This window comes from Agelaius tricolor, unplaced genomic scaffold (genome assembly GCF_023055355.1).
Source record: "Agelaius tricolor isolate 1412-34295 unplaced genomic scaffold, bAgeTri1.0.p SCAF_2, whole genome shotgun sequence".
Classification (NCBI taxonomy): domain Eukaryota; kingdom Metazoa; phylum Chordata; class Aves; order Passeriformes; family Icteridae; genus Agelaius; species Agelaius tricolor.
This window is the reverse complement of record NW_027269262.1, coordinates 42,567,990-42,590,704: the sequence shown is the minus strand read 5'-3', so window position 1 is coordinate 42,590,704 and position 22,715 is coordinate 42,567,990. Positions and strand designations below refer to the sequence as shown.

The window sequence follows — 22,715 nt, the reverse complement described above, 5'->3', positions numbered from 1 at the left end:
GCATAACAAGACATAGAAATCAACTGAAGGATCTGAGAGCTGCAGCCAGGCAACACTCCAAAAAGCTAGGAGCCCAGAGATAAGAGATCTTAACTTTTAAACAAACATTTTCCTTCTGTAAGAGAATGAGGTACTTGAAATTGAAAAATAATTTTGCTATAATTTGCTCTAAATAAGTGGCAAAACTCTCCCCATCACAACGGGATGTTTTTCTTTGTCTCATATAACAATCCTTACATATGTTTTTCAGATTAACTTTTTATTTCTCATCCAGCAATGAATCCAAAGGACGAAAAACAAATAGTATTCCAATACATTTTCCCAGCACCAATGGTTTAAATGTTACAGGCATAGCTATGCAGCTGATTCTCCATAAACATGCTGTGTTACTGTTCAAATGCCCTTTATGCCATGAAATAGAAGCACCAGACTCTGCATAAAGTCAGGTTCAGCACTAGCTCTCTCTATCAGATCGAAATGACAGCTCACAAAACTTTGAAACTGGCAGAATTTTGAAGAAAAATTCACTATAACAATAAATTTGTGTATTAAATAAAATCAAATGTCCTTGATTACATCAGTTGGTCCATGAAATCTAAAACTATTATGATAAAGTAATGCCGGATGTTATTATTCTGGCCAACAAAGTTCATTAAGGACATTATTTCTCTCACTGTATAGACAGATAAAAAAAGAAAGAAGAAAAGGGAAAATAACCATTTTTCTACATGCCTTACTAGTTGTAGACTTAAAATTAACTCCAACACCAAGCAATACAAAATTATAAAGAACAGCTCTTTGGAAGATTACAAGATAAAAAGGTGGCCAAGGACCAGAGATCAAAATTACTTGACTGTTTTCATGCAGTTTCAACCATATTTATTTTCTCCATGCCCAGTGACATGAAACATTTCAGGAAGACTTAGGAATTGCATGGAGCTTTCACTCTGAGAATATAGATGAGATACTCAAATATTCGAGGACAGGCAAAATGCTCAGAAAAACAAGGTAATTTGAGATGCTACAAAGTATATTCAAAAAGCAGTGTTGATTCACAATCACCAACTAGTGAAGGAGTTTGAAATATGCAGTCGAAGGATACATGCATGTTTTTCTCATCTATGTTCCCTGAAGCATTTGTAAGAGCTTCCCTTCAAAGCAAACAACGCATGGCACATCTTCCTAACAAACAGACCAGATGGAGCAACTTGTTTACTATGCAGTGAGTGTTTGCTTCAGATCTACAACAGCAGAAAGAAGATAGCCTGAATGTGTAGGTCACAGGTGAAGCAAAAAGCAACATATGGCAATCCCAAAACCACAAGACAGCCAGAGGAGAGTCTTTCAAAAAACTTTGAAGAAATAATTCCCATCATCGCTCAGAAAGGAGTAGGTGGCAAGCAGTTTGCATTAGCCAAGACAACCCAATACAAAAAAACACAAAGCCTGCTTGGCAACAGAGAAGAGAGGGGTGCTTTTAGCAGACAGCAATTAAGGATTTGGCAAGCATCTGGAGGAAAGGAAAGGTTGCGAGTCGAAGATAACACCAGTGTCATTGGTCCAGATAACAGAGGAAGATAAAGACACAATGAAAAATACACAGCAGAAAAATAATGAATTCAGATAGCAGCACATCATCCAGTAGGACCAACAGAAGAAACAAGCAGAAGAGCAGAGATCTGTGAAGGCACACATTTGGAGCAGAGAGTCATCTCAGCAGCACTGAGAATCATAAAATATTGTGCAGAGGCAGTAACACACACCTGCAAAAGCAGATGATTAACTTTTTGGTTAAGGAGAAACAGAAAAAAAGGAAGTTAATGAATGAACTATAAAAGATTTTGGAAGAAAGCAGGAGCGGGACACTTGGTGCAAAAGGTACAATACAGGTGAGAAACAGTGACTTGAGACTTGGACAAGGATGTTTCAGGCTTAGGGTCTAACAGGTGGAAGAGAAACACTTGTCAATTTAACAGAGTACCTCTACTTTCTTAAATGAAGCAGGAGTAAATCTACTAAGTGTGAACAGCTTGCCTTGTCCTAGTTAATTATTTAACCTTTAATTCTTGCTGAGGGTGAAGTACTAAAAGCATTACAGGTGCTTCATAATTGCCACTGGTTAATAGAAGAAAGGGACGTGATGAAATACACATTTAGAATTTAGTCTAATTTTATCTGTGTGTTTAATTTACCCTCTGCATTTCCTTTTGGTAAATAAAAGTATTTTGTTTCACCTGCTACAGCTCACAGCAACACTAAAGGCTAATCCAACAGTTCAGCATGGAACATCTTTCTTTCCTTCATGCTATTAAGAAGAAATCTTGGAGCTTGCTTTGTCTTCCCATGATTGACATTACAGACATGTAACTGGCAGACAAAATCAAACAGCTTAAGATGAAAATGTTCACACTGGTAGGTCATGGGGAGCACAGAAACTTACCAGTTTCTCTAAAGTTCACTCTGGAACAAAAGCTCAAATGAATTGCACTGTGTAGAGTCAAACAAAAGAAAGTACAAAACTAACAAAACCCCCTTTTGCCTCAGTGAGCCCCAAGACCAAGTCAGGATCCTCTGTGCCAAAGAAAGCATGCAGTGCTGCACACTCTCACGACTCCACTGCAAATCTTGCTTTGTTCAATGCCTCAACTTCTCAGGTCAAGAGATTTCAATAAAAAGCTACATGATAAATGTTCCTGTGGAAAAAAACATTTCGTCATAGAAGTGCAAAGAAAAAAAAATTAGTTATTTGGGTATGTATGAACTAAAACCTAGAAACTAATAAAACCCCCCCCCATGTTACTTTCAACAGATTGTTTTCTGCTGATCTCACTGCATGCAAGAATAAGCCTTATGGTATTTGAATGCTTGAAGACAGTGTTAAAGGGAATTTCTGAAGCAACCACCATGACCTCTCCTGTTATTGACCTTCTGAAAATGCATATCAGAGAGAGACAAAATAACAGAAGGCAGCAAGAGAGATTGAAGACCAAATAAAGATTAACAGCACTGTCTATTTGTTCATTTAAAATTCCACATGTTCATCTGCATTAGGTCAGCTAAAGCTGCATTTAAAAAAAAGCCTTTCATAAGGACTTGTTATTTTCCCAAGTATAAATTGCTAGGGGTCTGATACATGTGAAGTATGAAGTGACTAAAAAGAATTTAAATGTTAAAACATTATCTACTTCATACAAGAATTGTTTAGATAAACTAGATCGATATTTCTAAGTGCTTTCAAAGAAGGAATGTTAGAATTACTCAATGTTAATAAGTTATCACTTGAAAGAAGAGCACAGGTGTATTTAACAAAGCAGCTGGGAGCACTCTGAATTGACCTTATTCATAAACAACTATTTTTCTCACTTTAAATCTCTTCACATTTTGAAAACAACTGTCTTTCAATCCTTACCTCATATTCTTAATGCCTAAATTTAAAAGAACATTTGCTTTTAAATTGGGAAACTGGTGCCTGGTAACTGAACTGCTGAAGTGAAATAAAGTGTTTAGCTCCTTTGAGTTCCTGTCTTCTTTGACCACTGACCAAATTCAAAACTGATTAACAAGCAATTAGGCTATCTTAGCTATGTTAAAATTAGCCATGGTCAGTAATGCAGGTTATTGTTGAACTAATGCTGCTTAGATTTTCAAGGAACTTTATGTTAGAGAGCCTCTAAACCCAGTCACACAGGAATGTAAAAAAATTAGACATCAGTTAGAAACACACAGACACAAAAGGTCTGTTTGAACAACTTTCTCCCTTAAGATTAAAACGGTAACATTTTACAAAAACAAAAAAAAATCCAGTATTCTTAATGAAACATCATGAATCTCTACTTCAGTCAAAGGAGGTTACTCATGTCCTACAACATCAAAAGTAGAATATAGAAGAAAAAATGCAGCAGAAAATGAATGCAATATTATGTTAATATACTTAACCAGCCCACTAAAGTGCTCCTTGCTCATCTGAAAAAAACCCTGAAAATTCGCTAAAGACTCATTTTCCTTGGCTTTTAAAATATCAAATACCAAACTGAACCTATTCAGTATTCCTAAATTTATCACTGCAAGTAAGCACTGTGTGGACTGAAGTGGTGCAGGGAAAGAAGAACTGAAAACAACAAGAAATCTTCAGAGACTGAACTGATTTATATGCTTTTCATCTGTCATTTAACCTTTGTTTTACATGTTTTATTCTCATCACCTGTGTATCTCCTGCACTTGTTGTATTGTGGGTGTTGAACTTGTGAGTGAATAGAGACATTCAGGAATAGGGGTTGAGTTGGAGTTTGTCCCCTGAAGATCCAAAAGCTAAAGCTATCAGGTCAAACTTATCACTGAAACTTACTGAAGTCCAGGGTGTATTTTACCTCAGTTTCAGCACTGCCCTAGGCAAAGTCCTTCAAGCAATAACAAAGAACTCCCACCATGCAACCACACTATTATCCTCTTTTATTCACCCACAGAATGCTCCTTATGTTATTGTGCTTTGACTATTAACTTTCTGGAAATTAGCAAAGAGGTAGGAAAACACAGCATCTCTAACAGAAAATCCATAAGTAGCAGAGTTCATAGGAAAATGTTATATAATCTCAGAAGGCTTCAAGAGATTTAGCAGAAAAAAAAGGTATGAGACAGCATTGCTATTTCATACAGATACTCTAAATTTGTCTTTTATTATACAGAACAACAAAGGACAACACAAAGGGCTATTAAATTGTCAGTATGCAAACATCTAAAGCTCAATTTTTTCTTCCGGTTTGAATGAGCAATCAAATTAGTCTCTTGGTCTGAACAGCCAGGCAAATACATCCACCAGCTACTTTACTCAAAAAATAGCACCTTAAAGCGAATTGATATGATAGCTATCAATGACTACATATGATTGCTGCCATAGGTATGCTAGCATGCTTCTGATTAGATGGGTATCTTCACAAGCACAATTTAATAAAATTTATATGGAAAGGGTTCTGTAAAAATTATCTTACTCTTCCAAAACTCTGAGCCCTCTTTCAGATCCATATATTCTATAGCTGCAGACTTTTCCATCTCATCCCAAAAAAAAAAAAAGGGAATTCTGTAGTTACCAAAAGCCCAAAAAAACACTGAAAAAAAATCCCCAAAATCAAGAAAACCTCCAAAACATCAAATAAACACCAACACTACTTAACTTCATGCTCTATGCTTTATTATTTGTGGTTTTTTGCAGGCAAAATGTTCCCTGGAAGGGCCCAAGTTACTGTAAGACCTACTTTTCCACCAGCCATTATCTGAAATTGTCAGAAGACCAAAGGCTGAAACTGCCTCTGGACTCTTCCCCAGTTGATTGAAAGGTTTATCAGTGGTATCTCTGGAATGGAGATTTCATCATAAATCCTGTGTGACTTCAGGGCGTGTAGATTAATAAAGGCACATCATATACTGTAAAATTACAAAGCCTTTACAAGGAACAGCCAAATTCTCCTCGAGAACTCTGGACAGATGGCAGGATTTGACTATCACTAAATCAGCTTAGTCAAATACATTATTAGTTCTCCAGCCCAATATTTGCTGTGTATTCCCAATGAAACCGCTGAATGAAAAAGGCAATGTGTCGAGCTTATAGCAAGTAAAAATCAGAAATCCATTTTTCTCCAAGATAAATCTCCTCCTGATGTGCTAGAAACTTATACAAATTACAAAAAGGCAAAGCTCCTCTTGAAAAAGCAGCTCATTACAAAACACCAAAGGTCAAAACCTAAACTCTATTTTTTTGTGCATTTGCTATTTAATTGTCTGTTAAGCTGCTTCTCTGCAACTATGGAGTATTTCAGAAAAATCTGGAGGTCAGACTGATTGCCAGAGAACCCCCACATCAATGAACAAACATAATGGACTTTCAGGTATCTAAAATAACAGGTCCCTCAAAGGCTAGAGTGCAGCTTCTCTGTGAGATAATTCCATCAGCAAGGGATGAGTGCTTCACTTATCAGAATTGCCACATAATGCTCAAGCACAAATTAATGCTTGCAAGAAAAGATGCATGATTCTGCTTTGGTTTCTAGAAGGTAATTCAGAGCTCTTGTTAATTTTCCTCTTAAAAGCACAAGGAATCAAAAGCTTTCATAGAATTACCAGATTTGTAACCAAGCTTCCACAGAGAAATTTATTTTTTCAGTACATAATGAAAACTTATTTTGATGGTAGTCACATGCATTCATATTTTACTAAAAGAAATTATTCTCAAACATTTTTGCCTGACCTCTGTGCAGTGATATTTCTTCTCCCTTGTCACCATAAGGTTAATGCTCAGGAGGGAGAACAAAGTGACTATTACTGTGCATGACAAGGATTGTTTGCTGCAGCAATTACTCTTCAATCAGAATGTTACTTTTGTTTACATTCAACAAGGATAAAAATACGAACCCTAGATATTACCATATGCTAAATACACATTTTACACTGCTTGAATTGTGAGCAGGCAACACACTTTAATACAGGTGTGGCATTTTAATGCAAAATTATGACACCTCTTTTGAAATCCTAACATTCTGTGCTATTAAATACCTGTTCTCATTTTCATCTGCATGAGACAGGTGATTAATTTTATTTGCATCAATACACTGAACTAACAGGTATATTCTCATTTGTATGACAGTGAACACTGTATTCTCATAAGCTGTATATTTATTCCCCTGAATTATTATCTAAAATACAGTCAGTGCTTCAAGTTTCCAATGAAAAGGTTAAAAAAAATTAGCTCCATAGACAAGAATTGTGATTTTCAACATATATTAAGATTTTTAATAGTGATACCGAGAGCTCATGAATAGAATTTGCATAGACAGCGCACAGTCTCCACAAAACACTTCTACAATTGATTCCTTCTGTGATTTGACTTGGACTGAATGGTGCTGAGTAATTTATTCACCATTGTTTGGGACAGGCTATTTAATTCCCTTCTGACCCTTAAACAGCATGAGAGGTTGTGTGTGTCTCTATGTTAGCGCACGTCCTGGTTAACTGCATTAATCACACACAACAGGCCTGTGCTCACTTAGGTGGGTCTTTTCAAATAGATGGCAATTAAACCCTCCTACATATGAATCACTTCACATTCACAGAATACTTTCTATGTGAGCACTAAATATTTACAAATGAGGCTGGCATATTTTATATAATTTCACCACCTCGGCTGAGATGACTAAGGAGTGCTATCATTATGTACATAACAGAGTTATAGGCAGGTGCAGATTAAACAAGGTCACCTTATTCCTTACTCCCATCCTCCTGTTATGGCTAAGGCACCTGGACTCTGAACTTGACACACCATTCATATTGCTGGCTTGAAATAAAAGGTGTCCCAATTCTGGTTAGTTTATGTTTTGTAACAAAAAATGGTTATGATTGTCATTCGTTAAGATTTCAAGAAGTTTCCCACATATCCTAGTATGTAGTAGTTCATTTAGGCCACAGGAATCAAAAAAAAGAGAGATGAGCTGTCTCTGCTGAATTCCTAGTTCTAAAAAACACAAACATCATCAACTTCAAGTCTAACGCTGCAACCCCAAAGGAATTTTGGAGGAGAAAAAAGTTACTGACTCCTTCACAGCCTCCTTCAAAATGACAAAGATAAAGAGAAGAGTCAATATGATAATGGTCACAGTGCTGCTTATTAGAGACATTCTAAAGTGAAGCCTCTGTCTCATGGGAAGCTCCAATCTGCTTTTCAACTATCAACAAATACACTTTTAGAAGATCAAAATTAGAAAACTCTTTTCCCATGGAAGATTGAATATAGCATATTGAACTGACTCTTAGTAGACATTTCCATTTGAAGCAGTAACACTTCTACCTTCCCAAAATGAAGGACTTAATGTTTTGTGAAAAACATTTTAACAGTGGTATATTATCTGTATTTTTAATATTAGGGCTTTGATTATCTTCCTTTTAAAAAACACAAAGCAAAATTGTAAACATATTTACTATGTAAAGCATTCGACACACTAGACTATAATTTGTAAATAAGGCACTAGATTTGTGAACTGAGATTTTGTAAATCCTGAAACAAATGCAGGATGTATTTGTTTAAACCAAACCACACAAAGCAATAAAACATGTCTACTTCCAATTTCTGTACTTCCCTCTGTTATGAATTACTCCTTACGCTGTATCCTGCAGGAAGAACATTTCTGGTTTTATTATTATTAATAATACTTGAAAACAACTGGATAGCCTTAGCATTTTACCATCTGTAGTTGAATAATCTGGTCTTTCATTTTTTCATTATAGCCAGCCATCATCCTGCACAGTTTACCTATGAATAAACCACTTGGTAACAGTACTTTGTCATCTTCACATATATTATTGATGAGAATGCTGACAAGCTGCCAATTAAAGATGCTCCACTGCTTGTCCCATCTCCAGGCTCAGCCTGAGGTATGGATGGAACAGTTGCAGTGAAAACTCAGTTTTACATTTCAAAGAAAGTTCAAAGGCAGTGAGAAAAGGCTGCCCTGCAAAGGACACAGAAATTGTATTTATTGCTGGAAAAGTTTATTTGAGTAGACTGTATTATTTACTCTTATTATTTATGATAATAAAAATTAGACTATGAGTCCACATCTTGATCAACTAGATGTTCTACTTAGTTTTGCATTCAGTCCTGGATTAAATCTATGAATCTGACATATAAAACAATTACAACACTAATCACAGTTTAGTAACAAATATACAGAATTAAATAACGGTCAAGATATAAATCAAGCAGATTTAAGTGGATTTGTGTTTCTGTTGTTACCCCAGCAAGACATACAACAATATTTCTTGGACCCCAAAACATTGCCGAGTGATAAATTAAAGGTCATAACAAAAGTATCTGAAATCAGGATGCTTTAAATGAACAAGCAACCCTGAGATCACTTGTATTCTCTGCTTCCACCAAAATTCTCAGGTTGTGAAAAATCACCAAGCCATTCCATAAACACTAAGTATTTATTCCATGACCAATTAGTCCTTTCCAAAGTATAATAGAATAATTTATCCAACAGAAATTACCTACATTAAATATTCTTTAAAATACACATATGTTTTTAAGAGATTAATATCAAATGAGATTACATTGGCTGCATCACAAATCTTTAATCTTGGTTTTGAAAAACCACATAGCCTTTTTTTCTTGTATTTTTGAACATGAGACTAAATATCCCATGTTAAGACACACTTATCAGCTGCCAGTGAAAGTCATAAATACAATAAACATTACAACTTTGCAATGAACACTCCACACTGTAAGCATACTACATCTATGCTATAAGTTAATGAGAAAGAGCTGAGCTAAATCACCACTAAGAGAGAACACAAAATACTTCTCTTACCTCCATTTCTGTGCAGTGTAAACGGCCTGATTTATCTGTAAGAGAAAAAAAAAGTTTTCAGATAAAGAGACAATGGAAGAACAAAACTAAAAACTTGAGTCACTTCTCTTTTTCGAGTAATTGCCAAATATTCCTTGTCTTACCTGAATCACACATTTTAATAATGTTTTTATTATTTATGCATCCTGGTATTAACAACAAGAAGGCCCTACCCTGTAAGATTTTTCTTTGGATCCTTTACAATACTGGCTTTTAAAAAGATGTGTCTTTAATGCCTGGCTTTATTATTTAAATCATATGATTGATGTTTAGCCATGGAGGGAACATGAAAACATGTTGGCTTAAATTAAGCAGTAGCAAATAGTTATTTCAAGAAAATAAGCAGCATTGATTCATAAACTAGGGAAAAGCCACTGTTTCATCTGATACTTCTGGGATTTCAAAGAGTTCAACAGATATATGAAGTTCAAACAAAGTTAAAACATTACTATACTATTTTTGTAAATCCCAATTGTCAATTTTTGCATTTCCTCTGAGTTCCGAAACATCACTTAGGAATTTGCATAATAAAGAAAAATAAGGTTTCTGAAATGTTTCATTAAATTGAAATCTCGGTTTTCTGAAACACAAAATAGTTTTATACCAAAGTGGCTTGACAGCTTAGCAAAAAGAATGAAATTTCAATACAGTGCATTAGGACAGAATCATGTCACTAAAAGCAGCAAGTTTATAATTTTGTATTAATAATCCTTATCAAAGTAGGGTCAAGGAATCCTGACAGGATGATTTCCTGCTGGAAAAAAATTATTCAAGGAATTTAATTTTTCCACAGAAATCCATCCATTTGAAAGGGGATCTACCCAAAACTTTAATTTCAAAACACATGGATATAAAATGTTACATTTTTTGTCTTAGCTTTTCAGCTTCATTGCATTCACACAGCTGGTTTAGAATTTGCAGCTTTGGACCCAATAGCATAGAGCCTACAGAACGCATGACAGAATACTGAGATCTCATGTACTCAAAAACCAGAACAGGATGCATTTGCTTGACTGTGCATGTGTATTCTAAGAGCAGATGTTGAGGTGATGATTAGGAAGGATTAAGTGCAGTAGTTTGGAAAAGCCTGTGATTTGTACCCATAACTGGAAGGACTATTTCATCAGACTGGCTGACAAGCCCAAGGAAGCTCAACCAACTGGCTGGCACAATGCTTGCACAGAGGAGTGATCCCACTGACTTCATATGATGAATGTGAACGGCATGCAAAACACGCAGCTCTGGGAAGAGTCACCTGCACAGAAAAACCTCATTTTTCATACAGAACTGGTCACCTTCCCTTTGAAACTAAAGGTTAAACACATCCTGGATTAATAGAGAACACCCACCCAACAGAGTGAAAGTTGTTTATTTTCCTTTTGAACTGTTGCCAAAGCAAGCTAATGCTTAGTGCTGGTGTCTGACTTCAAGAGCAAAGAGTGACTTTAAAAGGCTTTTGCATCCCATATTATCTTTTCAAAAGGACTGGTACCTCTGGTTCACTCACTTTCAGATCCACATAATAAATTTTTTGGTGTTTAAAATGGTAACATTCATGTGATTGTTACAAACTATAAACAGGGGAGATTTGCTGAGAATGTTTTTTAACTGCTAGGATTATTAGCAGATTTATTAGGGGCTACTTTTGTGAAGTCAAATGACAGGTGACCAAAACAATGTATCTTTATGATACAAGATGATACAAGATTAATTCAGAGAAATGTAGTCAAGACCGGGGAAGAAAAAAAGCACATGCTGTCTTTAAAAAGACATTACTTAAAAAAAAAATAAAATTACTTGTTCATTAAAAAGTACTAATTTTAAACCTATAGCAATGCAGTGCATACACTAGGCCACCAATGTTTGCAATCACTGATAGTTTAAAATATTCAGACTTGCATCTCCTATGGTCTAAGAGAACAGGAGCCAAGCTGTCCATGGATCCTCTGAGTAGCACCAAGCACTCATTGCTGCACCTCACAGCACAGCTGAGATCCTATGAACATCCTTTTAGCAGAAGTCCCAAACAAGTCCTGAAGCACAGAAAAATAAATCAGCCTGGACCAAAACAAGAAAGACAAAATTTGAATTTCTGAAAGTAACAAGAAGCTTATCTTGCAGATACTTTGATAAACCTCCATGAAAGCTGTTCCTCAAGGAAAAGCACTCAAACTCTGGAGTGCTTTTTTTATTATTAAACTCAACTATTTATTTCTATTTATACCAGTATTTTAAACCCCAACAGTATTGTCCTGAGGGCATGTGCTGGGGAATAACAAGTCTTTCATGCACCAGACAGTATCCTAGCTGGTGCAAGTGACTGACTTACAACATTTTAATATACACTGCATTATGGTAATTATTAACCATTCCATGTGCTTCTGTACCCTGAGACCAGCTATACACTTAGCAGATTTCCCAAAGCTGTTCACAGTCACTTGTGGACTCTCTCCATTGGGAATTTACTACATTTCTGCAGAGATCATTAACAATACTGTTGATGCACACACATGCATCTATCAAGACTGAAATGAATTTGCTTTCATATGGCAAGACAATTTATTTATACTGGCTTTATCTAGAGTGGCTGGGAGTAGAAATTTCTTCTCTCTTCAGCTGACATGACTGAAAAAGCAGTAACTCATAAATGAAGCCTAGAGGTCACACTCCCTTGATTAGCACTGCAGAAGAAAAAATTCCCCATAAGTCAAAGAACAGTCTCTGTCTGCAAGCATGATGAAATGTTCTCTGGTAAACAGGTGAAGCCTTAAAAAACTATTGCAGCTGCTGATTCTTAACATAAATGAAGACTTTTCCAGACTTCAGAACCATTCAACTAGATATTCATCTGTGCAGCATTTTTACCACTCTTACTGCCAAAAAATATTCAACAGTAATTTTCCATGATAGTTTTCAAATAAAAGCTAATGCATTCATTACTAGTAAACAGCACAACTTTAACTGTAGTTTATAAACAAACTATGGTTTGGAAAATTAGATCATTTTTCACTCTCAGTTTGTTGAAATGAAAAAATTAAAGAGTTTTTTAAAGAAGGAAAGTGACTTACATTGGAGGTTTCCTGTATTTCTAAAAAAAGTCTTCAGAGAGACACATTTGACAGAAAAAAGAAAATTACAAAGAAACCCCAAACCTTCACACTCATTTTTTGTTCTTCAAAATTTCTATTTGAAAAGTATTCTTCTGTCAAACCCTCAGCAAGAGGAGTCATGACAAACTTTCCTCAAGCACCAGGGAAGACTGCCTCATCCCTTCAGGCAGCAGCTCCCTGGACTCCCTGAGTTTTAAAAGCAACACAGACAACTCAGCATGTTAGGATGGACTGACCCAGGGTATTTGTAGGACAGCTTGTGGGATGTGCCAACTCATCTGCACTCCTCTATCTCAAGAAAAACCAAGCTACTGAGTTGACTTTAATGATATGACACCACAATCACACAGAGGCACCATTTTGGCTATAACCAGCTGGTTTAAGAGCCCTGCAGCTCAGAGCATCTCCCTAGCCTTCTTCTGGTGTCTCAGACTCCTCTGCTCACATCCACAGGCAGTTCCTTCAAGACAGCTTCTTCCAGAATTGAATGATAATCACTGATTTTTCTGGCAACATTGTGGCTGATGCACATATTGGCAACAAACCTGAAACTCATTTTGTGTTAAAGATTAACATTATAATTAAATGTCACAGCCCAATTCTGCAGGTTTGGAGTGAAATCAAGCTGCTGTTGCTACAACAACAGAACTCAAGTTGTCCTCAGGAATGACAGACACTGCCTGTATTTACTGGAGGACAGTGGAAGAAGTATATGAAGAAAGAACATAAGGGTTAACCTGGGAAAGGGAGCAAGAAGGACATGAGAGTCACTAACTCAAGTTCCTTGAGTTGAACACTCTTTAGTCACACTCCTCAAATTAACAATAAACTGAATTTGTATTTACTTTCTAGCTTTTACATCTTCAAGAGGCACCGTAGCTACAGTAGTGAGCTTTTCTTTTTGCCCTTAAGAGAATGAGGCTTCCTCAAGTAAAAAAAATAAAAAAAAGTTCAGACTCACATTTAAACATCCAGAAAGTGGAGTTTTGGTAACTTTGCAATTACCAAAAACTGGAGATTTGGTAACTAATCTGAAACTGGTCAGATTAGTTGCCAAAAGTGACAAGTTCATCAATACAAGAGTCAAGATGAGCACCAATAAAAGGGAATGAAAGAAGAAAGCAAAGGCAATCATGCCACAGAAGGAAAAGAGATAAATATGCAAAGAATGGGATTTCTAATTAAATTAAGGGAGTGGAAAACATTGATGTAGGAGAAATGAGCCAGGCTGAGGACAGACAGTGAAAACTTGTACGATAAAAAGAAACGGGAAAAAAAAGTGAAAAATAGGAAGACAAATATAGGCAAAGGATATCTAAGAGCAAGACACGTCAGGATGCAGGGAAGAAGGTCAAAAAGAGCAAGAACATGAGGAAGTGGAAGGAAGCAGCCTGGATTAGGAGAGGTAGAGACCCCCCCTGAGCAGGAAGCACAGAGACCCAAGTTTTTAAGAAAAATACTTAGGCTTTGAGGATCAACATATCCTTCCTTTAAACTGTAATTAGAAGGCAACAAGAAATGGGATGACACTTTAGAGCTTGTGGCTTTTTGGCTATGACTCATGATTTCTGTATCAGACTACAGCTGATGACTTAGTAATTATAGGCCTCATTTTTCTGCTTAGGAAAGGAAAGAGAAAACTGTAAAAATGTTAAGAGAATACAAGGAAAATTCTTAGAGATGTTTCTAGACCCACAGCAATCGGGACTTTCCTCCCCTGTGCCAATCTTTTTTCATGCCTTCTTTTTCCTCCATTCAACACTTCATGGAAGTTACTCCTAATTTTGAACAGTCATAAGCATTTTCTGTCTATTGCACTAAGTAAAGGTAATGACTAAGAGGTCTTCTGTATTAATACCTTGCTACATTTTGTAATAAAAATATTTTAAATTGCAAATTAACAAATCCATGCTACCTTAGCGCTACTTCCTAAGATATAATTACATGGTCATTGTCTTGTCTCACTTCTATTCTGCACAAGGCTGTGATCAACATAGGATTTTTGTGTGTTCCACTGCTTGCTCTCTTCAGCAAACCTGTAAGTTTTCCTTGGGATCACATCAATTTTTGTTACTCTAAGATAAATACTGTGGTAGTTCTGCATCTGCAAGTACTGCTGGACACCAATCTCTTCTGTAGATGCTTAAATAAATACAGATGCTGCACTCATTTTCCTCAGGCCTGTACAGGTATCAACTCTTTCCAAAAACAGTGTGAATTCACAGAGTTCACGGGTCTTGATTTTTATTGTTTAAAATTTCTGTTACTCTGATCACATTTTAATTTTTCCCAGAGCCACTCAACTGCCTGCTCATTCAATACATATGTGTGCTCCTGGCAGAACTGTGACTCCATTCAAGTCATGAGCAGTTTCCCATCACTTTTGATGGATCCAGAGCTTCAAGCAGGTTACAGCTTTTCTAAACTGATAAGTCAGCACTATTGGATCTGTTAAGAACTATCACCAGCTGTTAATAAACTCTCTCAAGTAAATGAAAAAGGAGTTCTCTTAATTCTTCTCTACCTCAGCTATGTCTTAGCACTATACAAAATGACTCATCTCCTTTTGTTCCTCTTAAAGTGCACAGTAATAAAATACAGTAATGCAATCATAGTTGCATGTGTCATGCAAGCTGTTTTAAGGTTTTATCAGGAATAAAACAATATTGTCTCCTTATTTGATCTGATGCTGTAATGTGATAAACTAATTCAGAAACAAAGAGCAAACACTCCTCAGTTTCTTTTTAACAGATATTATGAAAAAGCTTCTCCACTTTCATGTTCATTGCCAACATGGATGCAGGATGTTACATACCTTTAATCCTCTTGTTACCTGCAACATTCCTACTGCACACTTGGCAAACACAGTCAGGCTTGGGTAAGGCTCATCCACAGCTCTGCTGCTGTGCAGGTCATTTGTGCTGTAACTCTGATCCTGTCCTGCTCTGAATCACCCTGTTCAAGGCTCTCTCTCTTTCTCTCTTCCCCTCTGTCACATCAAACACTGCTACTGTCTTCCTTTTCAAAGCTCTGTGCTCCCCCAGTCCCACCCATCACCTCTCACTGGGCACTGTGGGGTAAACTATCACCTCAGCCAGCCCTGAAGCTGGACTCCATCACCTATTCCAAACCCCTATTACCCATCACCTATTCCAACCCCCACCCCCACCCCCCCCCCAAAAAAAAAAGCATCTTTGTTCTTTCTCCAGCAATGCCCCACAGGGACATGATATTAACTCTCCACAACATCATGGCAGATGTCTCATTTTTCACTCTTCAACTGCTGCTAACAACGACAGCTAAAATTCCATTTTCCTTCCTAAAGCAACATTTTTACTGAATTAGACAAGAAAATCTCTGTTAAAGTCTTATCATTTACTTTAAGTCATTATTAATACCAGGGGCCCACAATTCCTCAAAGTTCTTCTTTCTAAGTTCAAATTTCAATGTTTTCCTTCGGAGTAAATGCAGTTTTCAGACAACACCAAATCAGAGTTCATTCGTTCACTGCATACTTACCATCTTCAGTATTTCTCCATACAAATATAGGCAAACAAGGTCACTTATCCCTGTTGGCAATTTCCTTCCATTTCTTTTGTGCAGACATTTGAAATATGCATTTTTTAACCAAATACATTATTTTGTTATGCTGAGATCTTTTCTTTGCTTATTTTGTCTTCACTACCAGAACTGCCTACAATAGGATGCCCAGCATCTGCTGATATTCACAAAGAGCCCACATAACCCCCAGTGCATGGGATGCATCCATATGAGCCATGACTGGAAGCCTTCCAGTTCATGCTTACGTACTGGGAACCACACTGATGACAGAAAGCCTGGCATAAATAAGGCCTGAGCTTTCTCTCTTCCACAGATCAATAGAGCAAGAAGAGATAAAAGTATCAACTCACTGAGGCTCCTCTCTGCTGTCTAGTAGTATTTTCTTCCTACTTGACATCCAATATTAAAATACCTATATAGGCATCTATCTTAAAACTCTCACACAAGAAAGTGAGGCTCAATACATCAAGCCTTACTATTCTTAAATGCAGATGTTTCTGAATATCCTTGAATTAGATTTGAATTCCAAACATAATTAAGTCATCATCCTAAAGGTACTATTTGTTTAGCACTATTCATAGCAACACCTCTTTCAAAACTTCAACATCAAGAAAGGCTACTTCCACCCATCATCTTTAAGAAGGGTCAACAAAATTAGAAGAAAAATGGTAGTATGTTCATTTTCCACTAAAAATCATGCATTTTCTTCAGTAATCTACCAGAGACTGACAGATAAGAACATCTTCATGCACACAAGTTGAATTGCATTTATTCATCCTGTTTCTCTATTCTTGCTTTCCAAAACCTGGGCACACAAGGATGTAAGAGGGACATGGAAGTCATTAAAACTGCCAAGACAACATAAACTATTCTTCTCCAGCATGTCTCACCCTGAGCCCTCCAAGTCCCATGAAAGCCACCATGCAGTCAACTTCTCTGTGATCTTTTTGATGCAAAGCCAGAATACTCCATGCATTATGCCCTCCTGCTGAACAGCTGGCAGATTTCCAAGACAAAAATCTGCATAGTACTCGCTTCTGGTAAGACCAGCAGTAATTTCCCTGTGTGTTTTCTCTCTTAGGGCTGGAGGACGAGGCAAAAGAAGGGCCACTGACACTACCCACAGCTCAGGGTCTTGGGAGGGAAATGAAGGCCAAGAAGAGCCACAATTATGCCAGCCCTGAACAGCCAACAGCTGGAAGTGAGCCCAACCTGGTGTTCAAAGTATCCTTCTTTGCCACCTTCCAAGATCCCCATGGCCTGCTCCTCTTCAGGAGCTCAGTGCAATGCCCAAAGTCAGTGGCCACCTTTGCTAAGCCAGGGATGTGGCACTTACAAAACATGCAGGGAAACCCCTCATTTTACCAAACCCACTTACCCCCAAAACTGTTCTGTTTCCCACCTTTGGTAAGGAGGTGGCACAGCCTCCGTGCTGAAAAGCAAGAGCTCCTTATCCAGCTTGCAGCAATGGCACAGCCCCAATGAAACAGCCTCTGGCACCCTACAGTATCCCGGTGCCCCCAGATCCTGGGCATGGTGTCAACTGCCAGCTCTTGTGTGGGTTTTCTGCTCCTCTATCTATCGTTTCATTATTGCTTCAGGTTTATAAAAACATGTGTAAATGTGGTTCTGCAAGAAGAGAGCTTGGAGGAGTTTACCCCAACTCTCCCAAACGTTTAGCTCAAACATTTTAGCTCATTCAGCGGTTATTTTTTTATTGCATCTGGCACTTTACTGGATGCCACCCTTAGCTCTTTTCATATAAATTACAAGTTACAATGACTGCTAAAGCACTCATTAGTCAAAATAAATTCTACACTGCATCTCCAATTCCACCATGGGTATTTTGAAGCAACCCACACTTCTGTGGCATTTAGATGTCACTAAGACAACCACTGTGTGTATTTTGCATATTCATGCAAAATCTTTCTTTCTTTCCTACTTTGGTCCTGGAAAAGCAAAAAGGTTCATATTGCTCTGTAAAAACATGGCTTCATGTGCATCTCTAGAGCAAACTGTGACATGACTGCGTTTGCTCCTGACGTTGCCCGAGCCCCACTGACAGGCGTGACTGATCACATCGTTCGTTTGCCACAGTCCTGGACAAAGCCCGAATGTTCACTACCCAAAGACACCATTCTTCAGGGATTCCTTTATTTGCCCACACAGGATTCTGTTGTTTACTAAAATGGAAACTAACAGCCAATATTTGTTCCTGTGAATTATCCAAACCTATGCACCAACTTACACCTATACGTTTTTTATGTATTGCTGGAACAAAACAGCTTTACAACTCAGAGCATTAACCTGCAGAACCCCTATTGCTCTAACAAACCTCCTGACACAGGCATTTAAATCTAAATTGTCTGCAATACAAAGGCAGGAATCCTTCCTGATCCTCCTCTTGTCAGGGATTCAGGTGATATCAATGGTGACATTAATAGGAATAATTGGGCAGCATTTTCATCCTTCATCTTTTTACTTCTTTTTAACCAAAACCTTCTATTTTTTTAAGATAATGAAATATTAATAGATCACATAGATAAAACTGGAAAGATCTGAAAATCAGTTTGGTTTTATTTAAGGATGTGATTCAATTCAAAGGGCATTTTCCGTCCCACTGTCAGCGAAACTCATCTCTTTCCTATCTCAAGGACATTTTCCTTCAATTTCTATGTATTGTTATTTGGAATTTTAAGTATTGAGCATGAACTGGTAAACTGTTTCACAAGAAACTGCTTTGGAAAAATACCATCAGTTTCTGCATAATCAGTACTTCTTTCTAAGAGAACTTTAATTTGTATCTTGAAAGTAAAATTACTGTGACCATACTGCTTCAGGGCCTGTTGTGTTGTGCTGCTCCCCAGGCCATAGAGCCAGAGCACTGGTTCTTCCTAAGCTTTCACCAGTGCAAAGAGAACACAGGAGTCTACAAACAAACATCTATTCCAGAGGCTCAAGCTGTAACTGGCTGAGGAAGCACATTAATCATCATGTAAAGAGAATGCAGTGAGCAATAAGGAAAATAATAGGAAGAGATCAAAAGATACCAACGACAAGCAAGCCTTCTGTCAGCTCCTCAATATTCAGTATAATGAACTTCCAACATTCGATGCATCACATATATAACAATTTCCAGTGAAAACCTGCTCCAGGTTTCACAAACCAAAGAACACAAAAAATCCCTTGTGAAAGCTTAGAGGCTGAGCGACCTCTGTTTCCAAAGTCTGTTCAAAGTTAGGAAGATGAGAAAAGCCAGGGGCAGGGAGAGGACCCCAGGAGGAATCCTGCCTCTTTTCAAATCCAGGCACCTACCGGCCTGCAGCTGATGGAAAAGCGAGTTCACCAAGGATGCTTTAGGAATGGACAGCTGGCAGAAAAATCCCTGCCTCCCCTTTTCTATTATAGGCACTGGAGGGGGTACTCTCCCTGGGATAGCTCCCGCCTCCTGCTTTCCTGGCAGGTCTTCACAGACTGGTTATCTTTGTTTAGGTACATAGACACACTCTCTTAAGATTCTCAAGATATAAGCACAAACATGTGGTGTTATACAAAATAATACATACGCTAATAAGGTGAAAAAATAAAAATAGACAGGGCTGGAATATTTAAAATAATCTCATCCATCCAAAAATTTAGATGCGGTATCAGCATACATAGGTTAGCACATGTTGACTAAAACATTTTCACAGTAAAGCTTTAGCATAAAATAAACATGCTGGATATCAGTGAGGGGCCTGAACTTTATATCCAAGTATATTCAACACTCTCCTACAGCCAGTAATGATATTGTGTAAGAGGAAATAGGGTAAATCCACCAAAAGCAAGAAAAAAAAGCCACAAAAGAAAGAAATAGATAGTAAACTAATGCATTTTCTGCAATAGGAAAGAGAAAAGAAAAAGTCTTGATGTCATCTCAAAAGACTGTAAGCAAAAGCAGCACACGACATGCAACACAGAACTCTTCAATGTGCTTGTGACATGCAGATGCCTTTGGTCAGGAGAGCATTTTCCTGGAATTTCTGGGTGCTGGTCTGGCATTTAATTAACATTACAAAGACCTGGGTTTTAAAACAATTTTAAAAGCACACCAGATCACATTTAAATGGAAGTCATTATTAGACTCATTACAATTGCAGAACTAAATGATGTCCTTTCTTCCACTAAATATATTTTGATATTTGCATGTACCACTAGCTCCAAACTGGATTACTGCAACTCTCTGCCAAAAGACTTTTCAGACAGGGACTGTATCAAAAGGCTTCATTAAATTGTAACACCAGGCATAATATTCGTGCTCTAAATGCTGAGGGCTCCATTAATCCCATTTTGTGAATTTACCACTGCCTTCTGATTCACACAACTTTAAAATGCTGAAACCTGTCTTCTCGAAAAATTCTGTGACGTTGAATGTGGTCTAGGCTGATACTGGGGAATACCATCATGTATTGGCCACATCCTTCTGCTCCCCGTCTTTGATTTCTTTTCAGAAATCGAGCTTTACTTGCAACAAAAAAAATACTGCTTTCCACATTTAAAATCGGAAGCTTTGAAAGGCTGAGAAACAGACATGCGCCCTCATTTTCCTTTCCAATGCAAAATACGCTTTCCTGGGCATTTTAACGAAACAGATGGTAGGTGCTAAGCCCCTGTACACGGCTTTCTCACTTACTTAGTGTCAGCACACATCTAAATGGATATATTTCTAATGGGTGCCTTTTGATGCCCAACTGTTCCGGGAGCCCCTGCGGGATGCGCGGCCCGGCCGGAGGAACCCAGCGAGCGGGGAGCCCGCAAGAGCGGCGCTCCCTCCCGGTGTGCGGATGACACGGGATTGATTACGCACCAGGAGAGACGACGCAATTATAAAACACTGGACCGGCATTCGCCTGCCCGCACCCGCACGCAGGCGACCGCATCCCAGGAGAGCGGTTCTACCTTTCCACGCACGACACCGAGATGCCGCAGGGACACAGACACACACACACAGAGACACACAGACACACACACACACACAGACACACAGATGCACGCAGACCCCCCACGGCAGGACCGAGGAGCCGAGCGCTCGCCCACCGCGACCCTCGGGCGGGAAGGACCGCCACGTCCCGGACAAAGGCTGATGGAGACGGGCGCCCGACCCCCGGCTGCTGCCGCCGGTGGCCCCCTGGCCTTACCTGCGGCGGGCGGGGGCGGCCGGTCGGGCTCGTCCTGCTCCAGGGTGACGGCGCCGTCCCGCCAGACGCGGAGCTGCGCGGCCGCCGCCCCCAGCCTGGCGGCGGGGGTCTCTCCGCGGCGGGCGCGGGCGCGCAGCGAGGCGCAGCACTGGTAGCACACGGCCCACGCCTGCTCCTCGTTGATGGGCTGGTTGTAGAGCCGGAGAATCTCCTCCAGCGACAGCGCCTCCGGCTGCCCGCCGGACCCGCCGCCGCCGTCCTCCTCCTCCTCGGCGGCCGGGCGGGAGGCGCCGGGCTGGGGCTCCATGCCCTGCGTCCGCCGCGGTGCTCCTCGCTCAGTGACCGGCCCCGCCGCCGCGGCAGCGGCTGCTGATGCTGCTGTTTGCGCTGATGCTGCTGCTGCCGCTTGTGCTGCTGCTGCTGCCGCCCGGTCCCGCTGTGCTCATCCTCTCCGCCCCGCTAGTGCCACCAGGCCGCCGGACGGACAGCCCGGCCCGCGCGGCAGGCAGCAGGAGCCAGGAAACAGGCAGGAGTCAGGAGGAAGGCAGGCACAGGATCGGCGCCCGGTCCGCCCGCTGCCGCCGCCGCCGCAGGGGGAGCGACAGCTCATAGCAACGCAATGGCGTCCTCGTCCTCGCCCGCCCCCGCCGCGCGGCGCCGCCCGCCGCCGCAGCGCCCCCTGCCGGCCCGGCCGCCATGGCGGGCGCGGGGAGCATTCACTCGGGGCTGCCACGGCAACCGAGCCCGCAGTGCTGCCGAGCCCTCCGCTTCGAGCTCCGCCGGAGACACCGACAGACGTGCGGCACTCCTCCCACAGCCCCCGGGCCGCTGTTTCTGCGCCGTGTATTGGGAACCACCACCCTCAGAAACAAACAACTCCCGGCGGGACGCGGAATGACACTCCCTGCACCCCCAAGTGTTGAACACTTGACACCAACCCGCGCCATCACGGATACAGCGAAACATACTAGCAGGGCCCCGCTTTCATAGCGGGAGGGCGAGTGCCTTTGAATTACAGGGTCTGCACTCCCAAAGCAATCATTTCCTCCGGGAAAGCTCCATCCTCGGCAGCAGCAAGGCTGGAAGCGTCCAGGGTACATAGAGAGGCTAGCAGAGTTAAACCACCTCAATCTGAAAAGGGAACAACAAGGAAATCGTCTTCCAAGCAGCTGGGAGCTGATGTCCCTGCCTCTGAACACACCTGGGCACCAGAAGGGCACGGCCCTTCATGCCAGCTTCGCCCCAGGTAATATCTGAGCACTTTCACGCAGAAAAACATCAGACTAAACACTCTGCAGCTCACACCGAACATTCTCTGTTTCTTTCTTTAGTGTTGTACCTCTCAGATGTGAAAGGAAACTCAAAATCCCCAGTTCGCGCCTGCTCCTCTGGGAGCCGGGAGGGTGTGAGGGACAGCGCCGGGGGTGCCCCCTGCCGTACAGGAGCGGTACTGCACCTGGGCAGGGCCCCGCCGC

General features: G+C 40.0%; 1 protein-coding gene across 5 annotated transcripts in view; it reads right to left on the bottom strand.

Moving 5' to 3' along the window:
* Window positions 1–21,884, bottom strand: part of SPIRE1 (spire type actin nucleation factor 1) — a 126,969-nt gene extending 105,085 nt beyond the window's left edge. For 3 of the 5 annotated variants that reach the window (XM_071456757.1, XM_071456786.1, XM_071456776.1), the window contains exons 1-2: window positions 21,241–21,884; window positions 9,354–9,388 (exon numbers count right to left, since the gene is read on the bottom strand). In XM_071456757.1, the coding sequence (XP_071312858.1) occupies window positions 9,354–9,388; window positions 21,241–21,547 (342 nt within the window). In that variant the 5' untranslated portion in view covers window positions 21,548–21,884. The remainder of the gene's footprint in view (window positions 1–9,353; window positions 9,389–21,240) is intronic. The other 2 variants (XM_071456765.1, XM_071456794.1) reach the window with 1 other exon arrangement.
* Window positions 21,885–22,715: the final 831 nt, after the last annotated feature.